The sequence below is a fragment of the Platalea leucorodia genome (assembly GCF_965183815.1).
Source record: "Platalea leucorodia genome assembly, chromosome: 4".
Lineage (NCBI taxonomy): Eukaryota > Metazoa > Chordata > Aves > Pelecaniformes > Threskiornithidae > Platalea > Platalea leucorodia.
This window is the reverse complement of record NC_138826.1, coordinates 16,353,835-16,380,294: the sequence shown is the minus strand read 5'-3', so window position 1 is coordinate 16,380,294 and position 26,460 is coordinate 16,353,835. Positions and strand designations below refer to the sequence as shown.

General features: G+C 42.4%; 1 protein-coding gene across 13 annotated transcripts in view; it reads left to right on the top strand.

The window, feature by feature from the left end:
* The window catches only part of ARMH3 (armadillo like helical domain containing 3), a 132,698-nt gene that overhangs the window by 48,584 nt on the left and 57,654 nt on the right, over positions 1–26,460 (top strand). For 12 of the 13 annotated variants that reach the window (XR_014227906.1, XR_014227907.1, XR_014227908.1 and 9 more), the window contains 3 exons: positions 13,075–13,157; positions 13,675–13,801; positions 16,491–16,566. Coding sequence is in view for 9 of the 13 variants with exons in the window: in XM_082309471.1 (XP_082165597.1) it covers positions 13,075–13,157; positions 13,675–13,801; positions 16,491–16,566 (286 nt within the window). In the remaining 4 variants the exon portion in view is untranslated. Of the gene's footprint in view, positions 1–13,074; positions 13,158–13,674; positions 13,802–16,490; positions 16,567–17,845; positions 18,035–26,460 lie in introns of all 13 variants that reach the window. The other variant, XR_014227909.1, reaches the window with a different exon arrangement.

The window sequence follows — 26,460 nt, the reverse complement described above, 5'->3', positions numbered from 1 at the left end:
CCTGGCTGCTCCAGCTGTGTACTTCTAGAGTGTTATATGTGGCAGACTAAATGCTAATTGCCAGCTCTATCTTGAGAAATATTTCATAATTAACTCTTATCCCTGTCAAGGCTGCTCTTTGATTACCGAGAATGCTGCTGCCTTTGATGTGAAAGAATGGCTATTTTTCTGGTCTTGATCTATCTGACAGATGATTCCAAACCAGAGCACAGGGACTTCTGAATTAATTTCTATCGTTTATGTGAGCGTATCCCCCTTTGGGCTTTAGTTTTGAGTTAAGAATTAGTTATCACAGCTGGATGAACAGCTAAAAGGGAGCAGCTATTCACTGTAAGGTCTGAGATCTCAGGTGGCCCCATCAGGCATGCTTTACAGAAGGTCTTCAAGCCCACACTTGTCATCTTGAATGACGAGGTGTGTGATGACTGAAGCAGTGCCCCTGTTGTGCAGCGTGGATAATAGCAGTGGAAGCCCCCCAACAGAGCTGAGTGGAACAAAGAAGCTGGAGGGAATTGGTGTAAAGAAGTATTGAGAAAAAGGGAAAGAATTCTACCTGGCACGTAAAAGGAGGAGAGTTGTTTCAGGCAGAAAATTGAGTGGGAGAAGAAGACAAAGGGAATACTGTGGGGTAGGTAGTCGGTGTAGGGTGCGGAGGAACTGAGATAAAGGTTGTAGGTGGAAGCAGTAGCAATGTATGGAGCCTTCTCTTCACTTGCCGATTCTAATGTTAGCTAGTCTCTACTTAAGGAAAGCCTCTCGTGTGTCATCTGATGGATAGATGCCCTTCCTTTGTGGGTGCTTTCTCTTCAGTACGGAAGGCCAGCAGCACTTTGAGAGTTTCTCAAAGTGCTTTCTCAAAGCGTTTGAGAGTTTCTGCGTTCCCTTTTTTGACGTTAAGTTGCAATGATTGCAGAGAAAAGCAGCGGAGCCAGGTGTTTGGCATCTCTCAGGACGCATACCAGGCTGTTTGTGCAGTCCGTAATACTTCATAGTTTTTTGGATACGCCACTATGTGGCACATTGCTTACATATGATCTTACTTCTGTTGGACTTCCTTTTGCAACATCTGAGCTTGAGGAAGAGCAGTACTGTTACTGAGACTTTGGTTGTGATCCAGCCTTAGCTTCCCTGTTAGATTAATTCTTTCATAGTCAGTCAAGGGGCCAGGACCATGGCACTCAATACAGTATGAATCTCTAGCTGTGCTGACCAGATGACCAAGAATGTTTAGCTGACAGAGAATGATGCAGGGGTTAGAGAGCTGGAAGCAGGACTGACAGAAAGGAAGATCTGTAGGTGGCAAAAGTACTATATATAAGATGGCTCTAGCTAAAAGTAGTGTGAAAATAAATACCGGCTCACTAGTGGAGCTAGATTCTGCAATATCCTGAAAAGAGTGCTGCAGAGCGAAAAGCAATTATAATTTGATTAGCCTATGAAAGTGATTACCAACCACAGTTACTGATAGGTGGGCAAGACATTCAGATCCAGAGATGCCCATTGATCTTGGTTCCTCTTTAATAGACCTTTTCAGCAGATCATTAGCTTCAGTTCCAATCATCAGTGGTTAGTATGTGGCTCTTTCTGGGGGGGATGGACAGGCTCTTTTTCTGGCTCTTTTCGGGGGATGGACTAGATGACCTTTAAAGGTCCTTTCCATCCCAAAGCATTCTATGATTCTTTCCTTTGAGTGCTGAAGAAAATCTTCAGGTTTTTTCTTCTGTGGCAATGTACCATTATTGGTGACTAGCCTGGAAATTTGGCCAAGGTCAGAAACCGTAAGTGGATATGATTTTGTTGACCTGTTCCCTTACAGACGTTTTGCCCAGTTGGAAATCTCCTCCACTGTTAGGCCAGGGACGTTATACTTTTTAAACACTGAGGTATTGCATGTCAAGTGTCAGGTACTTTATAGAGCTGATAAGGAAATTTTATGTGGTTACAGCCAGTCCCCTGCTCTCAAATAGCATGTTATGTTCCGTGTTTTTCTTAAGTTCAGCTCCTTGTCATATGAAAATGAGGTTGATTTTGCTGGTCATAAAGGCGGGGTTTGGGTTTTAATTGTTGAACTCTAACTTTGTGCAGCACTTGAGTGGTGGAAGGTGCTATATATGTTGTTGTTGTCAAGCATGTATAAGCTATGCCAAAAGAGTTTTCATGAGTCATTTAAGCTTTTTATATAAAAAGGCCTCATTTCTTCAACTCCTCCCACCTCAAAATTAGTAATGCTTGAGCAATTCACTCTGAGCTTAGGGGTGCAGGTAACTTCTTTGCAGTTGCTATGGTTTGCTTTCAGCAAAAGCCATGTTTAAAGAAACAGAAAAGCAATTCTAATATAGACATAATAGCAAGAGTAGATAATGAAAAATCTTAAACATAATACTAAATAATGGTGAAATAGCTGTTTATCAGGGCAATTGAATGCAAAGTAGGATTAAAAATGAGCTTTGCCATTAGTAAGCGTTGAAGATCAGTTTCCAAATTATTGTAACATACGGGCTATGGTTTCTTATCTTGCAGCTGAGTTAATTTGATAGATGCTGAATGCACTGTTAAAATGAAGGTGCTTCAAATGTGTAACACTATCAAGAAGTTAATTTTTTTTTTGTTTTAGGATTATCAAAGCAGACTTTGCAATGCTACTGGACAAAATATACTTTTTTCCTTTTTGTAGACTCCTCAGATCTTTTTGTCAGTTTCTGTATTTATAACATGAGGATAATATTGCTTTCAAAATCTTTTTGGGTGAGTACTAAAGAGGTGAAAGGTTCCTCTGTGGAACATTTTAAAATAAAGAAGAAATATTTTTGGGGGGAGGAAAAAACCCACTTTCAGGATGTATAACATACTTGCCCTTATATACAGTGCACGTTTAAGGTGGTATTGTTTAGTCACTTGTACTTTGCTTTGTTATTTTTGTGGCTGAAATATTCATTACTCGTAGTATTTGTTACCTACGGCATTTCTGGTGCTCCAACTGTTGATCAGGTCTGCTTCAGCCCTCTGATTTTGTTGCTGAACAGATTGGAAATCAGGTGATGTTGCATCTCCTCTTCATCTCTAATCCTCCTGTCACTGTCACATTCTGCAGCAGCTACCTGGCAAGGGAAGCTTGTCTTCTTGCAGCTCTTGTGGAGGCAGGATATCCTGGTGTACCAGACAGTCTAGTTCACGAGTAAAATGCCTGATCACTAGGTGCCATGAGAGTTTGAAAGGCTATAGAGCTGCTTGGGCAAATGACCTACAGATTTTTAGGGAAAAGAATTAAAGACCTAAAACTTGACCTTCTTACAAATTCGCAAAATGTCTTATGTGGCTATAAAAAATGCTACCAAGGTTCAAGATCCAATGGCACTCTCTTCTGCATGCTTCTGAAGTCGTAAGAGTTCAGAGGAAGCAGTCATGGTCCAGCCGATGGTCTAGATAAGGCTGCTGTGGTAATTTCTGTGCAATGAAGAATTCTGTAATATAGTAACAAAGCAAGAAAAGTCTTTAAGCTGTGAGGGATGCTGCAAGCGTAAGAGAAGAGTCTCTTCAGCACAGCGTCTTCAAAGGTAATTAGTAAAGGTCATGTGTAGGGATAGGGTAGAAGGAACAGGAGCTTGTGTGTTAAGTGCAAAATGCTTTCATAAAATGAAATCTAGGGTGAGTACAAAGAAGGTCTGTTTGTCTCTGTTAAAGGGTTCTACTTGAACTTACTGTTTTGGGAAGAAAAAGAAGTCATTATGTGAGACTTGACCTTTCAAATACCTTCCAGCAGAAATGCTTTCTGACTTCACTGTGCTGCTTGTAAACTGTGAAGAGAACTATAGAACAAATGCGAGAGTTTTAACGCCTTTGTAGGTCAACATACTCTACCTAATGCAGGTTTTACCTGGTGCTTACCCTCTTATTTCTCCATGCCTTTTAATAGTGGGAGGCTGGCCCCACTTTTCAAAGCTGCATATCGGAATCTCCACATGCCTGAGAGCTCCCAGCCATGTGCCATATGCCATGCTGGAGATTTGGGATCTTATGAGTTGTTTGAGTACAAGGTGATGCTAGCTTTTTTAAAGAGTGCCACCTCACTGGGGAATGAGGCTGGAAGTGGGAAGGATGGGCTCCCTCTGCAGTTCCCAGGAGTAGTTCAGTGGGAGCACCAGGAGCTGAGGGAGGAAGAGGCAAGAACAGTGTCCAGGCTGGTTCAAGGTGAGCTGCTGAGCAGCTGCCACGGGAATGGGAGTTCTGAGTTGATGGGGTGGGTAGGTCTTTGGAGCCGGAGGGGATCTCGACCTGGCAGGGTGGAGAGCCTGAGATGAATTGGAGGTGATAGTATGTTAGGAGGAATAGGAGGCCCTGAGTATAGGAGGGACTAGGTAGGATGAGCTCTGGGGTTAGAGGGTTAGGCAGGCTGGGAGGTGTTATCGGATAGAAATTTTGGGTTAGAAATCATTGCATGATCTGGAAAGGGAGCTATTCAGCATTTTTAACTCTCAGGGATGGGACTAAATATCCTTTGAATGCCTTCCTGGGACCATTCTTCGGTGTGGGAAACTGAGGAATGAGAGCTAGTGTCTAACTTAGGTGTGTATCCTGGGTAATTTTTTCCCAGTGTTTCTTAATGTATTGTATGCTTGAAAGAGGAGAGGATGTTTTCTTCTCAGAATGATGTTTTGACCATTTCAGCCGTGCCTATGACTTCTTTCTGTGCCAAGAAGGACATGGACAGGACTTCACAGGTCTTGTATTAGCACCTTGAGGGCAGAGACGCTTAGCTCTAGGACTGCAAAAACCAGCAAGGTCCTTTAGTATTCTGAGGAACTGGGTCATTAAGTTGAAGTTTTAAAATTAGTGTTTATTTCGAAGTGGCTCAGTAAATCAGCATTAAAATTGTGATTAACTTGCCTTTTATGCAATGTCCTTGTCTATAGCAACTTACCTAACCTTTACTTGTAGCTAGGTGACCAGCAAGCTTTATCTCTGTTCCTTATCTTTGAAATTGAAAGAAGATAGATAATATTGGCCAGCTGTTCAGTAGAAAGCCCGACAGGTTCACAAGCACTTGTGCTTGTTGACTCTAGTGAAGTTTCTGAGGAGGCGGAATAGTTCTGAAAATCTATTGGAAAGAATATAGTTTCTCACACAAACTAAAGGCTGTGACTGTTACATGCCATGGAATAGGTAGCGGGAATTGGCAGCCCTTAGAGTTGCCTATTTTCTTCACTCATAGGAATGCTGGTGCTTGGTCGGACATGTGGTACTGTGTTGGCACAAGCTTGGTACTGGAGTGCAACTGTTAGTCCTGTTAGCTATTTCAGTGAATTTAGGAAAGGATTGAAATTGAAAGGTAGTTTTATAAAATAAATTTTGTTTGTAGTTGTGATGTATGTTGTGGGTTGATATTCATTGATCTATTTAATTTGTACTTCTGGTAGTACTCCATGTTGCCCCAAAGAAAACCCCAGTCCCATCTTACAAAGCTCACTTACAGGCAGAAGATGTGAAGTTCAGAAGGAAGACTGCAAACGCCTGCTTGTAATCTTCTGCTGGCATTCTCAACTGGTGGTCCAATTTCATGTTAACCTTTCCACGTTACCTCCTTCAACCACAGCTAAAACACTTTTGTGGTAAGAGCATGCAGCCATTTGGTGAAATGTACTGGTATAAACCTCCTAAAGAAGATAGTGTAAGAAATGCAAAAACTCAGTGGCTTTCTTGAAAAGAGAGTGTTCTAAATTCTCTGCATGGGGCATTTTTAGGAAGCATCTGCTTTTACTTAAATCCTTCTTAGTGTTCTGTTACTTAATTCTAGTTACCTTCTCTTTATTTTAACATATTTAGTACTGATGATAAAGAGTTTGGCCCTGGTTGCCGATGGAGAGAAAAAGAATAGTACAAGATTTGTGGCTGTTATTGATCACCTGGTAAGATCAGGATGGGAATTCTTCATCAACAGAGCCTTGCTCAGATGAGCACAAAGGGAACTTAGTTATTTAAGTGGACAAAAGTCTAGTAACCTTTTGGTCATCCTGCCTCAGTCTGGCAGGTCTCATCCGGGTATGGTGCTCTGTCCTGCAAATTACTTTTTAAATAAAGCTAGCTAACACTGGAGAATTTGATTGTGAATCCCTAACAGTTTGCAGATCATGGTGACCTAGTGTGATAATTTCTCCGGGGAAACAGTCCCATTGATGACAGAAGTGTTACAGCCAGAGCTGTTCACAGCCATTTCTTTGTCTGCACCGGAGGGCTTGCAGCGTTCGGAATGTAGTGATTTATCCCTGTCCCCTTTTTGTTTTCAAGAAGCAGCACTCCTGGGTCCCTTACTTTGCTGTCTTTCTGTGTTCTCACACAATGTTTCTGCTCTTTCTCCAGATGCTCCTCCTTTTCTGTTTTAAAACCCCATGCAAAAATGTGCAACCTTAACTCCCAAGACTACTATTTAATTAACAGTGTGAACCTGCACTGTCAGACAGAATAGAATTGAGCTCAATACTTCCCTTTCCTCTTTACAGGAATGAAGCTTGTGGGTGCGTGCTTTTTTATTTTTAAGAAAAAAGCATATTGTTCATCTGAGCTTTAGCTGAAGTTGGAAAATTTGGTTTCTTTCTTACTGCTTGCTGGATTGCTATCAAGCAGCATTGCTCTGGCATCAGCAATCAGCATTTCCATTAAGCTTGCAATTTTCACACCGTTGGCTGCGGTTACGGGAACAGCAAGTACCAGGGATGGGGACTATATAAAGAAAGTAAAGGACTGGAAGTGAAGTGGCCTACTCGACTGATCCTGGGAGCGATGGGTCATGCCAGCATGTGCTCCAGCCCTCTGGCAAACTGTTGTTTCTCATTAAGAATCCAGGCTGCTTTTGTGCTTACGCCCCGAGAGTCATGGGGAGAAGAGGGAACAGCTGTAGATGGCGGTGATGGGGAGCCTGCCGATAGCCGGCTGCCACGGAGCTTTGGTGGCCGGGAGCAGGAATTGGGCAGTGCCTGGGGCAGCGGTTAGAGGAGCCGTCCAGCCAGGTGAATTGTTACAGCTATGAGCGGGGTGCTCCCTCCTTATCAGAGCAGAGGGAAGGAGCTGAAGCATGTTGAATAGTGATGTTGACAGAGCTTTTATTGCTTCCCCTCCTCCCCTGAGAGGGGACTGCAGCAATGGTGCAACAGTCTTGTTTTCTAGCGCTTTGGCTGATTGACGGGAAGCTGCAAGTGCTGTCCCTGAGTAATTGGTTCACTTGTCCAAGGATGCTGGGATAGTTTGTGCCTCGGGGGGTTCTGGTGCATTAGTTTGTAATAGCAATGTAGCTATTTCTCAGACACACTTCCTATTCCTACTGCTCTATCTGGAAACTACCTCTGTTAGTTCTTTTCTGTCAAATCCTATGCGTAGATATTCATCTCCTGCTGAGTTTGTTTTGATCACTGTTCTGCTGAGCGTCTGCCCATGCTGAACGTGGCCAGATCTGAACCCTCTTAACACTCAGGTCATCTCAGTATATCGTATTTGAGCCTTTTACTTCACTGCTTCTGAATTTCTCTTCAGGTATAGCATTTATTACAGGTGATTACTCTGTTCCAGGGTCTCTCCTCCTCCTCATAACAGCGCAGTGGGATATATGGTTATCCTAGCTTAGCCCTTGTGACTTCCAGTCTGGAACAGGAGAGTGGACCGGTCTGTGGTTATGGTATTGTCTTGTTGTGAGAGTCTGTTGTTTCCACGCTCTCTGCTGTAGTTTCCCTCATGTAAGGGGATCGTGCTGAATTTTGGAATCTGGAAGGCGGTTATGAGAAGGCGTTGTTTGGCCTGCTGCTTTTCAGCAGGCATTTGATGTTGCCCAGTTAGAGACAGAATACTGAGCGTAGGTGGGCCTTTGGTCTGACCAGGTACAGCCAGGGCTGTATTTATTCTATTTATTGCTCTATTTATGCTTCCAGTGCTGTTCCAGTCAGAATGGTGCTGTTTTCTCCTTTATGTTAGAGGAACTGAAGCACAGAATGAGGAATTGAAAGCACACAAAGTGCTGCTTCCTAAGGAATTTAATCCAGTTCCTTCTTAGTTCCAGTCTAGCGCACTAATCCTTACCAGATCTGGCTCACCATGTACTGCTATGAGTGGTATGGACCTTGCCTTGAGAGTATGTAGATGTGAACAGTAAGGCTGTAAGAGGTCCAGGATGGTTACTGTGCTGCTGAAGCCCTCGGAGGCAGAGGATTTCTCTGCAGCGAGGAAGTATTGCCCCGATGTCATCATCAGCCGCCCTGTAGTGACATGTGGGTGGGGATCATTCTAAGGGGGTTGTGAGTTCAAACACTGAAAGCAGGACGCTGAATATACTGTTGGTACAATGCTAACTTGCAGAGGGAATGGAAAAATCACTGTTCTTCCCAGTGTGCCTTGAGAGTTGCAGAGTGGAAAATGGGAGGATTTTAATAGAGTACAGGATCCTGTTAATTGGTGTTACACTGCAGCTTCTGGGGAGCCCTCACATCGCTTTCTCCCTTGCTCCTTTGTTGAGGGCCATTATATGCACCATTGAAGATTTTTGACCTGTGAGCACAGCAGATGCGGTGACAGAGGCCTCCATACTGTGCTCAACCCATCCAGGCTCTCATTGATGTGTGTCTCAGGGCTGTTCTCTTCTGCTCTATTGTGCAATAACACATCAGAGCCTTCTCATGCTCTTGGCAGAGTCTGTGCTACATTCTGGCTTGCCCAAGGGATTGTACTACTTTTCCTTTTTTCCCCTTTTCTCTACTTAACCTACCCCCATGCTCCTGTTGCATTACACCTGATCCAACCAGTGAACACTGAGACACTAAATAGAACAAAAGCTTTGTGTGAATCCCAAATGTGCTGAGGCTGAATTTGCTTCTGTTTGAAACAAGGCTTACAGGGAGAGAGGGTAAGTCTGCTATGGGAGAAGTATGGGAAGGAGGGAGTGAAGGGCATCTGTCCAGAACAGGAATTACCTCCTTCCAGGTAGAAGAGAAGAGGAGATGCTGGCTGCCCACAGCCTCTTTACAGAGGACTGGCTTGAAGAAGGGCAGTGAATAACTGAGCAGGGGTACTGTTGCTCCTCAATAGACAGACTGGCCACAAGAGCTGATAAGGGAAAGTGTCCGTCCTCAAAATCAGCTGTGCGGCGGCAGAGCTAAGAACCTCTTTCACGGCAGTCATTTCAGTTTAAAAAGCAGGAAGGGTATCTGTAAAAGCTGGTGATGTCACTTTTCATCCTTTGGCTGTAATAATCCTTGGGAGAGAAAATTGCCTAAAAACCAATCTGGATGCTTTACACCACTTTCACATACAGCCAATCATATGGCTTCATGTCCAATTTAAGTGTCCACTCAACATGCTTTTCTGCTTGGTTTTGAGGCTGTAAATGTAGGTGTTCAAGGCCGCGTTCTCTTCTTGTTGATTTAAGAAGCGTAGCCAGTGCGCTCAGCTCAGGTCACAAAATGAGGAGCTTGCATGCAAATACTGATGGCTGCTAGTTTAGTTACAGCCTCCTGCATCTGCTGCTAAAGAAGTTCTAGTGGCACTATTGCACTGTGAAATTATGGATGTTTCGAGACTTACCGTAGTGGGTGTATTGTGTCCTGGTAAGGGATGCCAAAGACGTGTGTCTTTAGAAAGAAAGGCTTTAGAGGTTTTTGCAACAATGGTGCTGTTTTCTAGTTAATGTTGAAATAGGTCTCATGCCCAAACCATTCATCACTGTTAAATCCTGGAGCACAAATTGTGATAATGTGGCTGAGCCCAAGCAAGGGCCACAGTTCTGTCTGCCTGCGCAGCTGAGAGATGGAACTGCTCCTCCGCTGGGAACAAGCATGGATAATTTCCTGGCTCGCGTGAGAGGGCAGCCTGCAGATGGGCTAGGAGAGGAGGACAGCTGATTGCAGCAGGGAACAAGTCACACATCTGGTTTGGCTTCAGGTTGCTCAGGAGTGGCAGCAGCAGCGCCCCGTTGGAGCTCAGGGGCGAGGGGCGTTCGGCCAGTTGGACCTTTGCTCTAAGGGTTTATTTTGTGTGTGTAATTGTCACTGAAGGGCACTGGGCTTATGAAGCTGGATCTAAGAGTTGTTAATCCCGAAAACTCCAGGGCATAGCTGTCCTCGTTTTCAGCGCGGGGTGTGCCTTACAAGCAAACTGCGGAGACACAGGTAGCCACAGATTTAAGGGCTTGTTTTCCACAGCGTTCCTGTTCCTTAGAGCCGCTTGAGCAGAGGCTGGTGCAGAATGTGCTGGTGTGGAAAAAGGTCGGTTGCTCTTTGAGCATTGATGTAATGTATATCCTAATTAGGAGCACTGCAACTTTTTTTTAGAAATGTGTGGTTTCCAAACAGTTAGATAAATTTGTACAGTGCACGCAGTGACTGTAAACCTGGTGGATTAGCTCTTCTGACCAGCTCTGAGCCCAGCACTGAGTTTCTTCTTCATGTGAAGCACATCCCTCTCCTTCCTAGTTCTTAGGGAAGGAACAGCATAGATCGGCTGTGAGTAGGCTATGATGCAGTGCAATTCAGGTATAAAGACTGGTTTCAAGCAGCGGTAATCTCTTGTCTTCTTTCTGACTGGAACAGCAAATTCATCACAATGGCTGGAACAAACGTAGGAGCTGTTGTTGGGGTGGAACAGAGCAACAGTTCTCCTTCCAGCGCTGTCACCAGTACAGAGCAGTGCAAGTGCTTCCGGGAGGCAGCTGAGAAATATCGCAGCGGGCAATTGTAGGGTACTTGCCTCTGTCAGTCGGTGACAATTACGGTTATGCTTGTTCTTTAAAAAATAGTGTCTCCCCACCACAGGCAGCTTTCATGTTCACTGTGTTTGGATGTTCAGTGGCTTCTCGTCATGCTGTGCGACCACCCTCTGCCGAAGGCCTTGCATCAAGGTTCTGGTGGGAGAGCGAGAGGCAATGGGATGAACAAGAGGCTTCACACAGCTTGTTATAGAAAATCCAGAGCTCTGCTTTCAGAAGCCCCAACTGCTAGTAGTTGAACAGCAGCGCCTGGTCACGAGATGTGGCTATGTGGAATTGTGTGGCTGGGAAGGAGGTAAAACTATGCTTCTATCTATTAAATAGAGAGAAGGCCAATAAGCTGCTGTAACAGAGATGCAAGGCAGCTGTCTTCAGTCCAAGGCACTGACTACGGGAGACTCTACTTTTTTGCTGTGGAGGCTCAGTTACCTTGGAAACCTGTTTTTAGCTGGATAGCTGCTCAGGTGGAGAGCCCATCTGTACCTGCTACTTCTTTGTTTTGAAACGGCTGTTTTACAGAGAAAATATCTGACAGGAGTATTTCCAGAGCTGGATTATTGTGGAATCCAGGCTCTGCTTTTGGTCCCAGGCGTTTGAGTCTGATGATCAGGTGATGATGGTATGGGGAGTTCTGTGGCTGGATTGAAAAGGTATTAGTATATTTATCTGCTTCGTGAGGTGGGCTGCTGTTGTGGAAGGGAGAGGTGCTGCTTGCTGATTGTTAAATTCTGGAATAGCTCTGAAAGATAAATCACTTGCATCTCTGGAGTTTGCAGAGAACTTTGCTCTGGTTTGCAGTTCAGCATCAAGCCACCAACTGGTAGATTAAACTGAAGCAGGTTCTGTCTGTGATGAATAAATACCCTCTCTCGGACTGTAGGCTTCCCTTTTGGGGGGCATATATAAACTTTTGATCTTCCCGATGAACTTCTAGTATCCGAAGGTAGTGGTTGCAGGACTGTATATTCAAAATGTGACAATTTTGTTCAATTCCAGATCTTACCAGTCTCTTCACATCTGTCTTTTTACTGTAGGTTTTTGGTTTTACCTTTTCTGAATACTTTGTAATCCTGAAGAGGGGGAGGGGAAGGGTATCTAAATTTTGTCCTTACCTCGTTCCTGTTCCCTGTGTTTTATCTACTCCTATTTCATAGCCTGTACCTTTGGGCTGAGATGAGTGGTCTGTTCTGTATTTGCTATGGGGTTCTCCCAAACTAGAGTTGGTTTTCTTGCAGGTTACTGGGTAGTGTGTAAGAGGGGGAAGAACAGATTAATAAATTCTAGGTGAACCTGTAACAAATCAGAGTAATGCCTGGCATTACTCTGTTAGATGCAGTTACCAATTAGTAGGTAATTAAGAACCTTTTTTAAAAAGTCTGTATAGCATTCCAGCTTGACTTTGCAGGCCATCTAATTCAGATGTTTTAAGTCTTGAAATCTGCTGACTTCAGAGCAGAGAATACATTAGGAATCTGTTCTAGGCAGGCATCAGCTTTCAGCCCTGAGCAGCTATAACACAGAAGAAAATAGCTTTCTTTTTTGAAATTTTCAAGAACTAGAAACAAGAAGATAAAGAACTTTTCATTTTATTCAAATGTATGGAATACAATTGTTTATTGTAAAGTCTGTTTGATTAAAGCTCTTTTAGCCAACCTTTTTGTTAATTCCCACTATCACTAACTGATTTTGGGTGGTTACAGCAGAAGCTTTTGTTATTTTCTTAAGACAAGCATGAACCAGATCTGTAGTCTTTACCGCACAGCCCTAGATAACTGACACAATAAAGTACTATCTATCCTTCCTTGTACCATTGCAGCAGTATTGACATAGAGCTACGGAAAAACTATGCCGTGTTTTTTTGTTGTTTTTTTTTTTTGTTACCTTTTTTTTAACTGTCTGTATCAACAAGAGTGACAGTTTGGGGCTGACTACATATACATCATGTTGGTGATGTATGAAGCAGAAACGAGACAGTGGGATTCTCGAACCCCAAGGCTCACTTCAGGAATTGGCAGATAGAAAAATCTCCTGTGAACTGACTAAGCTAACAAGACTTACCTTGAGCCTGAGCAGATTTTATTGGGAAGTCAGTGAAGGAGAGTAAATGTGGGACAATAAAATAGCTGTCACTTACCTGTCCAGCACAGTATTTTAGCTACAAAAAAAAAAAAAAAACAAATCAACCCACATGTAAATTGATATATTTCTGAGAGGTGAGCAGCTAGCATTTAGGTTAGTTTATACTAGATAATGAAAATGCATCTGTATTTAAGTGACTTGCTGAGAATGGCTTTGCTTTTAATTTTATTTAAAAAATACATATTATTTTCTCCTAGCTTTGATCAACTTGTTGAAGTTCCTCATGTCTAATGAGACTGTGCTGCTGGCCAAGCACAACATCTTCACCCTTGCTCTTATGGTGAGTACAGACAAAGCAAATCCTCTTATTTTAAACAACTTAATTAATCTTGAATGAATCTTAGGAAAGAATCCAGGATTTCTGGCTTGGTAAGGAGATATCAGAACAAGGCCACAAAGCTGAGGAATATCATTGTGTTTGGTTTTGCTTGATGTTTGGAAAGGGCAGTGCTTGGACTCACTTGTAGGGCCTTCTCATTCAAATAAACAAGTCCATGTGAGGAAAGGCTTAGTTTAATTTTCCAGATTTGGTAATGCTTTTTCTTGGTCTGTGGGCCTTTGTATACAAAATAATAGAAACCTGTTTTCCTGGCCCCAGATATGATAGTATTTAAGCTTCTTGTCTGTCTCTTCCGTACTGTAAGGAAAATAATAAAGCAATGAAGTAATGTAATACTGTGTAATGCAACTGAGAATTATTTCTTTGAAGGTTTTGGTCATAGTTTGTATTGTTTCTGTTGCAGAGTAGATTTTCTATAAATATTCTTGTTGTAACTTCTTTTCATTTCCTTGTATAGGTTGTGAACCTGTTCAACATGTTCATCACTTACGGAGACACCTTTCTCCCCACTCCCAGCAGCTATGATGAGCTGTATTACGAAATCATTCGGATGCATCAGAATTTTGACAACCTTTATTCTATGGGTGAGTACCCCTTGACTGTTCAGGAATACTGTTGACTAGAAGTGAAGGTGGGATGTTTGTGTCAGGTGCTTTCTGTCCACCTGCTGCTGAGGTGTGTCTTGGTGAGTGGAAGTGTTTTGTGTACTAGGACATGTTTGGTAAATTAAGAATTGAGAGAGGGATAAACTTGTTAAAGGGATACATATTTTTAGTTAGAAAAAAATAGGAACAGACCCACTGCCTCTCTAGCAGCCACTTACTGTGGTTGGAAATATAAATTTGTTGGCACAACTAGGTATGTGGTATTTCATGCATCTTCGTGTAGTTTGCATCTATCACATTTGACATTTTCAAGTCAGAGCACAGGTACATGCTGCAGAACCAGCCAGCACAGAGGAATGCTCAGTGCAAACAAGAAATTGGAAAAGAATTTCAGAAACTTATAACAAGAAGCTTGCTGTGCTAGACAAATCACATCTACTGCACTCGTTGCCAAAACAAACCAAGAAAACAGCCCTCACAAACCTGCTTGCAATGACAACCGAATCGCCAGACTGAAGAATATGCCTACTGGCAAAACAGGGAGAAGCTGCCATCCTTCAAAGAGAAAGAGGCATGCTGGAATGCCACCAAGTGACACCCGGCAGGGAAAAGAGGAACAAAGGAGAGCAAGGAATGCATGGAGGCATAATCAGCCAGAGTATACACAGGAGCCAAGGGTAGCTGCAGCAGCGCTGGTGTGGTACCTGCATGCTCGACGCTGTGAAGAAAAGAATATAGCTGTGTTCTTTGTTTGCTTTGTTCTAAAGGATCTTTCTTCCCTTCACCCCCTGCTTCCTTCTCAGTGTGATCACCCAACGAACAACAGGAGTTAATACAAGCATATAAGGGGAGTTAAAGGGCAGTGGGAGAGAGATGGTTGGCCACAGTACTCTTCTGACATGGCAGAGAACCAGCCTCACCTAAATAAAAACAGCTGAATACTCCCTGCAATTGCAAGCAAAAATGAACTGCCCCTTTGTACAAACTTCCTACAGTTTTCATCCATTATGTAAGGGATCACTTGGCCATTTTTGTGCTCTCTGAGCACATAAGATTCTTTGCTAGCCCATTTGCTACTCCCAAGAATTGCAGCTAGTGAGATGAGGTGCTTTTACCAGCCGGTAATTTTTCAAACCCGCCCCCTGTGGAAGCTGAAGGAAACTGGAATAGAAGAATAACACACTCAAATGCTTACTCAGTTGGGCTGCAATAGACATATCTGACCTGTTGAAACAATTCATTTTTCACATGAATGTTTTCTGTCCTGCTATGCAGAGCAAACCCCTTTGAATTAATGTTGCAGATGCCTGAATGGAAACTCTCTCTGAATACATTACTTCAGATATTCAAGTACAGTACCTACTGTCTGACAAATAATGTTACTCAGAGCTGGCATCTTTTTTTCTGTAGATGACATGTAATGGTAGCACTAGGAAGTGAGAAGATAGCACTGTCTCAAGTCGATGAATGCCGCAGTTTAGCCAGGTGTCCTGACAGCTTCCCTTGGCTTGGCAGTCCATCTCGCTGCGACTACAGTCACCCTTCTGTCCCCCAGCCTCGGGACATTTGCTAGCACAGATGAGAAAGCTACTTTATCTTTTAGTTTTCCTGTTAATGTGGCTGAAACTTTCTACGTTGGGAGCAGAGGTGGAATCTAGTTGCCTTGGTTTTTATTTATTTAGTTTTCTTGTTCTGAATCTGAACTTTATTCATGTCTGCAGGACTGAAAGCTTCTCTCATGCAATAACAGTATGCAGCCACTGTGCTTATGGATTCACATGTAGCATCCATGTTCCCAGATGGTCCTAAATTCTGATGACATGCTGTTCCTTCACTTCTAAGTTGAAGGTGAACTGTTCTTGTGGAATGTAACCTCCAGAAAACCCTGTATATACAAATTTGTAGAAAATTCCTTTCTATTCAGGCAATATGGAAAACTAATCCAAAAATGCGCTACAGGATCTGTGATTGTTTTGGTACTTAGCAAGAGACGTGCAGGTAACTGCCACCATAGAAACACTACAGATTCTGACCTAAATAAATATTTTGGGTGCTCTAGCAGAAGAATTTGATTTCCTAGAAGTTCTTCCTGTTGCAGAATGTTTTCAGATCTGCTCCCAAGTCTGTCAGGGACCATCTGTGCAACAGAACAACGCCCTCATTCCTACAGGGAGTGTTTTTCCCTAGGCTGGTGTGTAATCCCTCTCTCCAATTCCAGATAAGCAGAGAGGTAAAGAATCCGTCACTGCTGGGTTGGGTTTAAATCACAGGATGTATTCCAGCTCAGACAGAACCTTGTATAAATAGGAACTGGAGGAGAACAGTGGAATAAAATGTATTATAGACCAGGGACGCTGTCCTGTTTCTGGGGGAAATGAACTTTAATATGTGATGATGAAAGCAGTTGGGAGGACCTAGGCTCTCCTGTCCCCTCTGCTTCCTGTCTCCCAGTCATTACCTTGTTCTGCTTACCTCTGCCGTGTTCCTTACATTTCTTAGATGGGCTTTGAAGGGAACTTCTGCCCTGGATCACAGATTGTCTCAAAGATGACCTTTGTTTTGATGTGGTTCCCGGACTGCCATCTCACCAAAGCAGATTTTTTTTGACATTTTGGATTACAAAATTGCCAGTTCTGTGCCGGCACTGTTAACTGTCTTTTCCTTTCAGTCCTAAGGCTTTCTACCAATGCTGGTCAATGGAAAGAGCCTGCAAGCAAGGTGACCCATGCATTAGTCAATATTAGGTAAGGAGTAGAAGTTAATAACCATTTTAGAGATTCTTGTGTCCTGTGTTGACTGCATTCTTATCATGACACTTTCACATTTGTTGTATTGAATTTGGTTTTGAATTTGTTCTCTTTGTTGGGCTAAATTGCTGCTCTAAACAGGGCCCACTGGGATAAAGAGAGGATCACCAGGGTTTGATTGTCCTCTTTCTAATAATTCTCTTGGCTCTTCTGTAGACTGAGTGCTTTCAAAGCATGGCACAAGCTGCAATGAATTAATCCTCACAGCATTCTTGGGAGAAGTTATACAGTAGGGAACAATGCTGTGCTGGCAGAGCAATTGTGGACCTAATGGATTTCTGTTGTGTGATTCTATTGCAATTCTATGAAGCTATGAAGGGGACTATAAGCCAGCTGTAATAAGAAGATTCGAGGCCTCTTTTAACATTGCAAGATTTTTGTGCAAAACTGATTATTTAAAGACATTTCAGTATTCTCTTAAACCTCTTCCTCCTGTTCAAGGGCAGCAGTTATGTTCGACTTGTAAGGCTAAGGAATATCTGGGGGTGCTTTTGTGCTGTATGCCTTCATGACAGCAATAATTTCTTTTCCTGGCTTCTGAAGCAGCTAGTACTGACCAAGCTGGGTGCTGGGCAAGAGGTTCATGGATCTGATTAATTGGAAAATGGAAGAATTTTGAGAGAGAGAATTTACTGCTTATCTCTGGCTTGTAAACAAACCATAAAAGATATGAGTATTTATACTGAAAAAATATCTGTCCATCGCTTCCCCAGTCACCCCAGACACTTGGTGTCTATGCAACACCAAGCAGCTCAGTACTGTTACATTGCTCATACTTGTCATTTTCCTCACTACAAAAGAGATTGTCTAGGACAAACTCTCTGAGGGCATCTTTCAAGCCAATATACATCTTACATGTCTATAAACCACCTTATGGGTTCCTTTAGTAAGTCTGTAAGCTTAATAACATCACGTATGGTTCCAGAAGATTTATTTTGCTACTATCCTTATTTTTATTTTTTGTAAACAGACATAAATGAACACTGGTGGGCAGATAATGCACTTGGGGTGAAGCAGCAGAACAGATAGCTGTTGGCAAATTAATGTCATTTAATGTGACACAAAGTGTCTGCCCTGGGAATTCTCTGTATACTCAGGGAGAGAAGACTAAACTGGGAAGAAATTAAAAAAAGCAAGTGGTTGCAGAGTGTTTGTGCTCACCTCTGGTTTGTGCAACCAAGGTTTTGCATTGGCTCATTTCCTTTTGGCTTAACAGATGCTTTTGTAAAGATCAGCATGCAACTGAGACAAGATACGGCCAAAAAACTGGCACTGTGATACCCCTCCTTGGACAGCCTGTATCAGACATGTTCAGTGCATGGTGCTGTCTGGAACCAGTGAAACCTCTGACGTGTTTCTCTTCCAGACTTTTGGTAGCTTTCCCCTGCTCCACCCAGCTCCTCATGTAAGTTGAAGTTTCATGAGGTCTTTCCCTAGCTTTAGAAGTTTTCATGAATGACTTGGATGGCTTTTCACTCAGTGAAATTAGACAAAGTCTAAATTAGAGATTATTCAAGGCCTGGAGAGGGATTAGCCTTCAGAGAAGTTAGTCTGTTTGATTTATCCTATTTCCTCTTTAAAAAAAAAAAAAAAAAAAGTGAGGGGGTGGGTATTTCATCCTTGTTTGTTTTCTTCTCATGGTAAAAAATATTACATAAGGTTCTTTAACCATATAGATTTCAGAGCAGCCAGTTGTTGGAAGCAGGAGAAATCCAAAGGTATTATGCTTTTGTGAAGGTGACTGAAACATCACGCTGTCAAAGGGGTGACTAGGAGTAGATGCCTTTTTTGAGACAACATGCTTTAGAAAGTTTCAAAAAACTTGTCTCGGTACAGGGAAAATGGATGAAGCAAAGGGCCCGTGATAATGTAATACTCCTTTTTGGCCTAAAGACTGAATTTCGGTGTTTGGAAGTTGCAGATCATGCAGCAGAAGAATGAGAGGATAATTCTTTGAGGAATGCCTTGGGCCTTCCAAGGTCTGAAGCTTTCTGCAGTCTGTTGGGAAAGACCATTCTGTCCTGGTCTGTTGGCTGTCCCACTTCTGCAGCAAGGTCTGTAGGAAGACCCTTAATACTAGGGCCACATATTTTCTTCTGATGTCGGACCAGGAGTGCAAACTGGAGCCTTGTGCACACACACTTGCGGCTCTGTGTTGCAGAGTCATGGAGATGTTGCAGGCCCAAATCACCAAAGAGAAACAGGGAGAGGGGATGCTTGAGGAGAATAAGGCCTTTAGGGCTGTCAGGTTGATGGCTTGATTAGAGAAACACAGTATATTAATGAATGACAATATTTTCATAAGATGTAATTGTCTTATGCGTTGATAAGGACATGCTGGTTTGAACCTGGCTTAGCTCCCTGTTGTCTGGATTGCCTGTTTGTTTGTGCCACTTTGGTTTCCCCTTAGGGTGCTCCTAGCATACGTTTTCTTATTTGTATGCCTTTGCCATGAAGGGAATGACTTCAGAGAAATCTACCTCACATTGGATTTTTCCTTCCGCTTGTTTCATCATTCTGGAAAGTTGTTATGAGCAATGATTACCTGCTTTTTGCTGTAACAGTGCAGTGCAAAGTTACCCTTTGGTTTATATTGTCATCTCATTACAACAGCTATTTAAAAATAAATAAATAAAAATTGTCATTTTCTTATCCTAAGGCTTTTGGTGGGAAAGATTACAAATGTAAAAACATCTGTGTGCATGCATGTGGTGGGCTTTAACAAGTGTCTTGAATCCTACTGTACAATCTTAGGTGTATTTCTGCCAGGAGAGGTGAGTTGTTTACGACTTTTCAAGGTGCAATGCATTTGTGTTACAGGAATAACTGTTGGGGAGACACATAAACCAGTCCTGCTTGTACCCCACAGTGCTGGATTGGCGAGGTCATCTGATTAATTGCTATAATACAGAGTCAGGATGACTTATACCTAGAGAATTTTTGACACATTCATGTTTAAACTCAGCCGCAGAGAGATACCCCACTTTGGGTATCCTGTTATGGTACTATCTGTACTTTTTAGTTGGACCCTATTCTCCACTAAACAGTCTGATTGGGTTTGGTTGTTGCTGATTATCTGATTTTTCTAGTCCTTACTCCAGTGAAAAGAGCAGTCACGAATGTTCGTTTTGAGTATTGAGAGATGGGGAGGCTATTCCTACCTTCTCTCCATACCTCTGCTTTTTACAGGCAATTCATAATTCCTGTCCAACCTAAAGAAAATGAAAATTTGAAGAAACAGAATAGCCTTATCTGGCTGAAATCTTACATACCATACCAGAATGAGTGATACCTATTGCTGTCCTATCCCGTAACAGTGGTTATAACATCTATCTGTGGATTTATCTCTGTAGTTTACATAAATAATTGAGACATGATGGACTGCAAGATATAGCTGCAGCGCTGATGGACTTGAAATAAGAAGCTGCAGCAGTTAGTGGTTTGAAAACTCACCTTCTCACCTATGAGGAAATAAGCACATTTTGAGACAAGTAATTTTTTTTAAGCTAATGAGCCTCTTTAAGATAACATTGTGCAGGTTTGCATTTAATGAGAGTTTTATTAACGCAGGGTTCAGAGGGGCATCTTCTGATTGCTTACTCAGTGAGGAAGGTGGCAGCTGAATCCCTGTATTCTTTTAATAGCCTTTCTCCTGATCAGGATTTTTTCAAGGTGAATAAATAGATTAACTCAATGAGTAATAGACTGAATTTCCCCATTGTCTGAAATTCAGTCCCATCATAATTTTTAAAGTAATTTTATTTTTCTCACTGAAACACTTTTAACAAGCAGAGAATAAGTTTGTAGTCTGGAACTAGATGATAGGGTTTTGGTGTTTTTTTTTCTTCTCTAAAAGGTGTTTTATGTGCTGTTGTAGTATACACTGCAGTCCTCGCTTGGGTGCTTTCATTCACTCTACCATCTTGCAGCTACTTTTGTTCCACATGAGCCACCCTGTGTGATATTCTTTCTTTCTACAGGAGGTGCTGCTTCTCCCAAGGCTGCCTTTGGGGTCGTAAAGGAGAGATTGGGGATTTGGGAGGAGCACTTAAAGCATTGCATGGATGTGTATGGTTATGCTTGCTGCCAGTCTGGGCAGGAGCACTATGAAGGAACATTTACAATTTTACTTAGGTGAAAGAAGGCCAAATTGGGCTGTGCTTATTTGTCATAGGATACCTGGCATCCCTGCTCTGAAGCTATAGCTCATGTTAAATTACCAGCACTCCATAGAACCGCACTTATTGAAAACCTTGACAGAGGAGGAGGCTCCCTTCAGATATTTGTTAGGAAGTGAGTGGCTGCAAGCAGTCCACATAGTACCTTCAGCATTGTTCCCTTTACAGCAAGAAATGTAGCGTCTGTTCATGGGGAGAGGAGAGCTAAATGCTGCTGACCTAGTCATGTTGTAATGGATGGCTGTAGCATTTATGAAGGATACATGAAAGGGGACCTGCTGATAGATAAGTGCTGCTGTATAGAGTGGAGGCCTATGGATTACAGTCAGCTGAAACTGTGTAAAAAATTTTTATATATACACACACACTTCCCTCCTTCCTTCTCCCTCTCTGTACAGACCTAATGGAGACACACACACACGTTTCTTGCTAATAGGTGTGAGAGAATGAAAAAGGGAGGGCAAGCTTAAAGCCCGTTTATGAAAATAAATGGTCAAGAAAATCTATGTGCATATATATATAAAATATGGATATCTATGTGTATATTTTATGTGCACATATATGAATGTGTGTATGCATATATGTATATATGGATATCCATGTATATGCAAATACATATACATGCCTATTCACACACATTCATATACTTACATATAGGTATATGTTTATATATAAAACGCACACACAAACGTCTTGCCTTTCACAATGAGCTAATCTAAAGCCATAATTTCCAAGCTGAAAAAACCAAGGCACTTGCTTGCTTCCAAGTTCTCGGAGATGAATGACGAGTGTTGGCTAAGGATGCTCGGGTGTTACTCTTCCCGCAGTAGCTGCCAGCAGCAGCGTTGCGCTGGGTGCACACGTAACCGCGGGACTGACGGACCGGTAACCACGGGACTGACGGGCTGTGCAGAACTGCTCGGCTCGGGCCGGCCAGCGTTGAGCAGCAGAGGGTGCTCAGGCATGCAGTTTAGCCTGGAGTGGTCTGGAGATCATTCCCTATCATGCTTAAACCCACTTCTGAGGGCTACCACTGGTGGAATAACAACTCCATTGAATCGTTCACTGAGGTGTGTTTAATGGTAATGACCTCTGACATGCTGTCACTGCTAATCAGCCTGACTGAGCTCAGATCACAGGCTAGTACAAGACAGTCAATAATTACTTTTTCCTTATTAAAAAAGCAACGAAACCCAAAGAAAAACTCATAAATGTATTTTATTGGTAGTTTAAAAGCCTAACATAACTGTGCCAAGAGTAAAGATCAAATTGTTACTAAAACACTGTAAGAAAACTTCCAAGTTTTATGCATGTAAGCTATCTGAAGAATTAGTTCATCACAGTTTTCAGGTGGTAGCCTGAAAAAATTATGATGCTGAAAAACTGAAAGTGGATTCTAGGGGAAGATTCTGGCTTGGTTCTAGATCTTTTCTAGTGACCTGTAATCACTTCACTCCTCCTTGAAGAAGCAAGGTTACTAGACCCTTCTTGTCATTTCATGTGTTTCTTGTTGCATGCTTTTCTTGTTACATAGGGACTCTGGCACAGCAGAACGGTTCCTGAAAAATACCACAATGGTTATAGGGGAGCTTGGTTACTCAGAGTTCATCTGCCACCACTGCTTGTTTTTCACTTGACCTTGCAGTATTCTGGTAGGGAAAGTTCATTTGCTAGGAGCAACAGATTTTGACGTGAACAGATTCTGGCATTAGCTGGCACCTCAACAGAGGAAGCAGGTGGAATGAAAGGGAAAGACCTCACTTCCAGGCCGTTGTGACCAGAACATCTTAACAGAAGAATAAAAACAGAAAGAAAGAAGCGCTCCTATCTCATGGCACTCTACCCACGCTTCCAGTATTTTTATTAACGTTTAGGGTTTTTCTCTAGTCGTGTAGCTTCAGCATTTCATTTCTTTTACATTATCTGATTTCTTTGTGAGACAGCAGTGTTAGTTTTCAGTTATTGCTCTTTATTTACTAGCTGATTCATCTTGGTGTGCTTCTCTTACAGAGCCGTAGCCAATTTCATTCTGCTGTAATTTTCCTTCATTCTTTCTCGTTCATGCAGCGGCTTAATTAAATGTTGTCTCTGCCACTGGCTCAAATCCAGAGAGCAAATCTGTTAGTTGAGTGGCGTTGTATGGACCAGTTCCACTAACACAGCACCGTGGTTCAGCAAGTCAGGTGCATCCCAGGTCACCTTCCTTCTTTCTGCTAGCAACTTCCCTTCCCAGGCAGCAGCGACTGAAATGGACTCTGACAATGTCAAGCCTCTTTTCTCTTTAATGAACTTTTTTCTTTGCAGTGGGTTTTTGGAAGAATTAATTTATTTGGATCCTTTTTTTCCTTTTTTTTTTTTTTTGTGGTGACTTAAGGTTTCTAGAGCTGATGCTGATTTTGAGCAAAGCTGTTTGTATGGCAAAGAAATGCCTCCATCTGAGATGCCATACCGTGACTTGCTTTCTTTAATGCACTTAAAAGCCATGCTGCAGGGATCACTTTCTCTCTAAAATTTCATCCTCATAGTAAGCAATGCTTTTTGGACTAGGGTGGGGATGAACTTGGAGTGGAAGTGATTTATTCCCAGGATGGCAGCCTCGCTTAACTGGCTTTCTTAGCTTTTTTTCCAGTGTCTGCAGTTGTATTGGCCGCCTTCATCTCCTTTCTTCATGTCGTGAAGTCAACAGGTTGGCCTTTTAAGAGGGAACTTGCAAAAGGATCCACTTCTGTATTTCAGCTGCTCTGTAAGGATTGCCATAGAAGGCATCTGTTCAAGGGAGGATTTGTTTGCTGGACAGAAAGGAGACTCTTCTGCAGCACAACCACTGTTTGGCAGCCTCTTCCTAAGTTCAGCAAGTATCTTAGTTCATGTGATTCTCATAAGGTGAACATCTCACTGCAGAGTTTACCCACTTGTGAACCTTGGTCTTCCTGGCCATTTTGTTGGAAACATTTCTTCCTTCAGATCTGAACATTTTGGAAGGTTAGCCAGGATCCATAGGCTACTTAGCAAAGTTTGCTGAGAAATGTTACATCTGTTACTGAAGTATTGCAACCCAGATTTCTTCTACTCTGTATCAAATGCAGCTGCCTTGTGAACAGGGGAATTCATGTCTGCGGATCTCACTGGATTCATGGGTGCAGACTGTGGGATTATAAAATGGAGTTAGTTAAGCTGCTAGCAAATTTTTCTTGAAAGTTGTGTATTCAGCTTTGGAAATCTAATGTTTGGCACATAGTTTCTGCTTTTGTACTAGTGAATTCACGGTCTGGAGCTTTGGGAGAACCGTCAGTAGAGGAGAAAAGTGAAAGAGACTCCTCGGTGCGATTGTGGTCTCCTGTTTGATTTATGTGGGTGACTGTGCACTGCTTGGTCTGAAGAAGTGTGGCACCAGGCAAGAAATCATTCTTGTTTTGTTTGCCAAATACCTTTCTCTGTAGAAACATAAAAATAGTGGAGACTATATGTTAGCACTGGGAGTGATTTTGGTTTATTTCAGTGGTGGACATAATATTTATTGGTCAGAAGTTATTTTTCTGATTTGTTTGTAGATATTTTGGTCTTGAATCCCCTTGCTGGGCACAGGCAAGTGATGTGTGAGCTCAGTAATACATTAAAGCATGTGCTGCAAAGCTAGGATGCAGTCTTGTAAACACCTCAGGATTTTTGTTGCAGCACAAAATCCAAAAAGGTCTGCTGGTTTCTCGCTTTGAATGCTTGTATTGTTTCATCCTGTTTACGAGAACAACCTTAATTATTTCTCTGGTACTGTGGCTGGCCTGAGTTCAATTCCTAATTGATAGATTTCAACCTTACAGTCGACATCTTTGTTGGTAGCTCTAACGCAGCCAGGAAGCAAGGCATGAATCTCCTCTGCAACCAGAGTCTCTTGGCCCTGGGAACTGGCCCTACTGGAACATGACTGAAGCACAGTTTGAACCAGCTGTTTATAGCTTGTCAAAACTTTGTCCATGCTGTTCTTATTCTTTGGGTAAATATAAGGGACTCTGATCTCCACTGGTCTCAAATCTAGCTTTCAAGATTTGCTTTAATGGAAGGAGAACATTAAGCAGCTTTCTTCATAACCCAAACAATGTAAAAATCATTGTGAGCTTAAATAACACCTTTATCCCTTGAAAAATGATGTAGTATAATGCTGTTTTGCTCTTTCTGTTTAAAAGAAATCTGTTGCTCACAGCAGCAGCCGGAATTATTATTCCCTCTGAAAGTCTGGGCTGTGGGATGTGTACTTAGAAAAAAAAAAAAAAAAGCTTTTCAAAATCCAGTAACGTGTATTTCTTATTATCTTATACTAGTGGGGGGCCTAAAATTTGGTTTTGCTCTAGAAATGTAAATGCTCTATTCTCTTAATTCTTCCTTTAGGACTAAATTGACAAAGTACCTGCTCATTAAGTACATCTGCTCATTAAGGTACTTCATTACCTACCTTATCTTGAACTGAAAGCAAGGATAATACATTGTTAGCATGACTGCAGAACTGCAGTCTCTTTGAAGATTGCACCAGAATTGGGAGCTCAGTTCCCAGGGAACTGTGAGAGGAGGGCATCTTGTTTGTAATGCTTTGTTCATTAAAAGAAACGCGCATCCTAGCTTTCAAAGTTAAAATGCTTATTTTTTAGGAGCTCTTCCCACTGAAGGCAGAGAAAGTTGTCTTGCCCTACCAGCAGAGGGGCTAGCTTCACAACCATCAGTAAATACTGGTTGGTATAGCCAAGACTAAGGTAAAAGTAAAATGCTGCCTTGAGGGGGGGAAAAAGGGAGCTTGAGTGAGTTGTGGTTTGGGGTTTTTTTGTTTGTTTGTTTTCCCCCTTCCAAAATGTGAAAATATTTTGGACTCTAATATCTGTGTGTCCAGTTAGAGACCATAAGAGACACCAGAGGTTCAGGTGGTTTGAATTAAATTGGCTGAAGTGCCAGGATATTTGGGAGAAAGCCCTTGTTTGGGAACCCCAGAATGCAACCTTTTGTTATTACCTTTTTTATTCTTTAAAATCATTTTCTAACTTATAGCTAGAAGGATAATTCAAAAAATGATGCCGTAATGCTTCTGAGGTAGCAATTTCTCCCTTAACTTTGAGGCCGGAATTCTGTTGCCTGTCTCAAGGGATGCTAACTGTAAAGGTCTGGCAGTCAGAAATGCCCATGTGCTTGGCTCTTTTTCAGCTGTCAAAGCCAACCAGATTCAGGTAAGAGCGGTCTGATGAAGAATTAATCCGTGACGGGTATCGGATTCGGATATCTCATGCTGATAAGGGTTTAATAGAAGGATGTTACTCTGTCAAAACTGCCCTAGCGTGCTTCCCCAGCCTGTGCTTCTGCGATCACTGAGCAGGAGGATTCACCTGCCGTTCATTCCTGCCGTCTCTTCTGTGGGGAGCAGCTGCATGTAAAGGAGGAGACTGCGGACCTGACCCAGGATAAAGCTATCTAGGCAGGAAAAAAAAAAAAAAAAAAAGAACAGAACAATGTGTTTTAGCCTTGGGTCAGTTCTCAAGCCTTCATGGCATACAGATAGGTGAGTGGCTGTGTCAGTCCTGTAGAGGGTGTGCATACAAGCAGCTCGGCGTTAGGGACAACAGGACAGTCTCTCTTAGCAGCACTGACCTGTTACACCAGTTTTAGGTAATAAGCT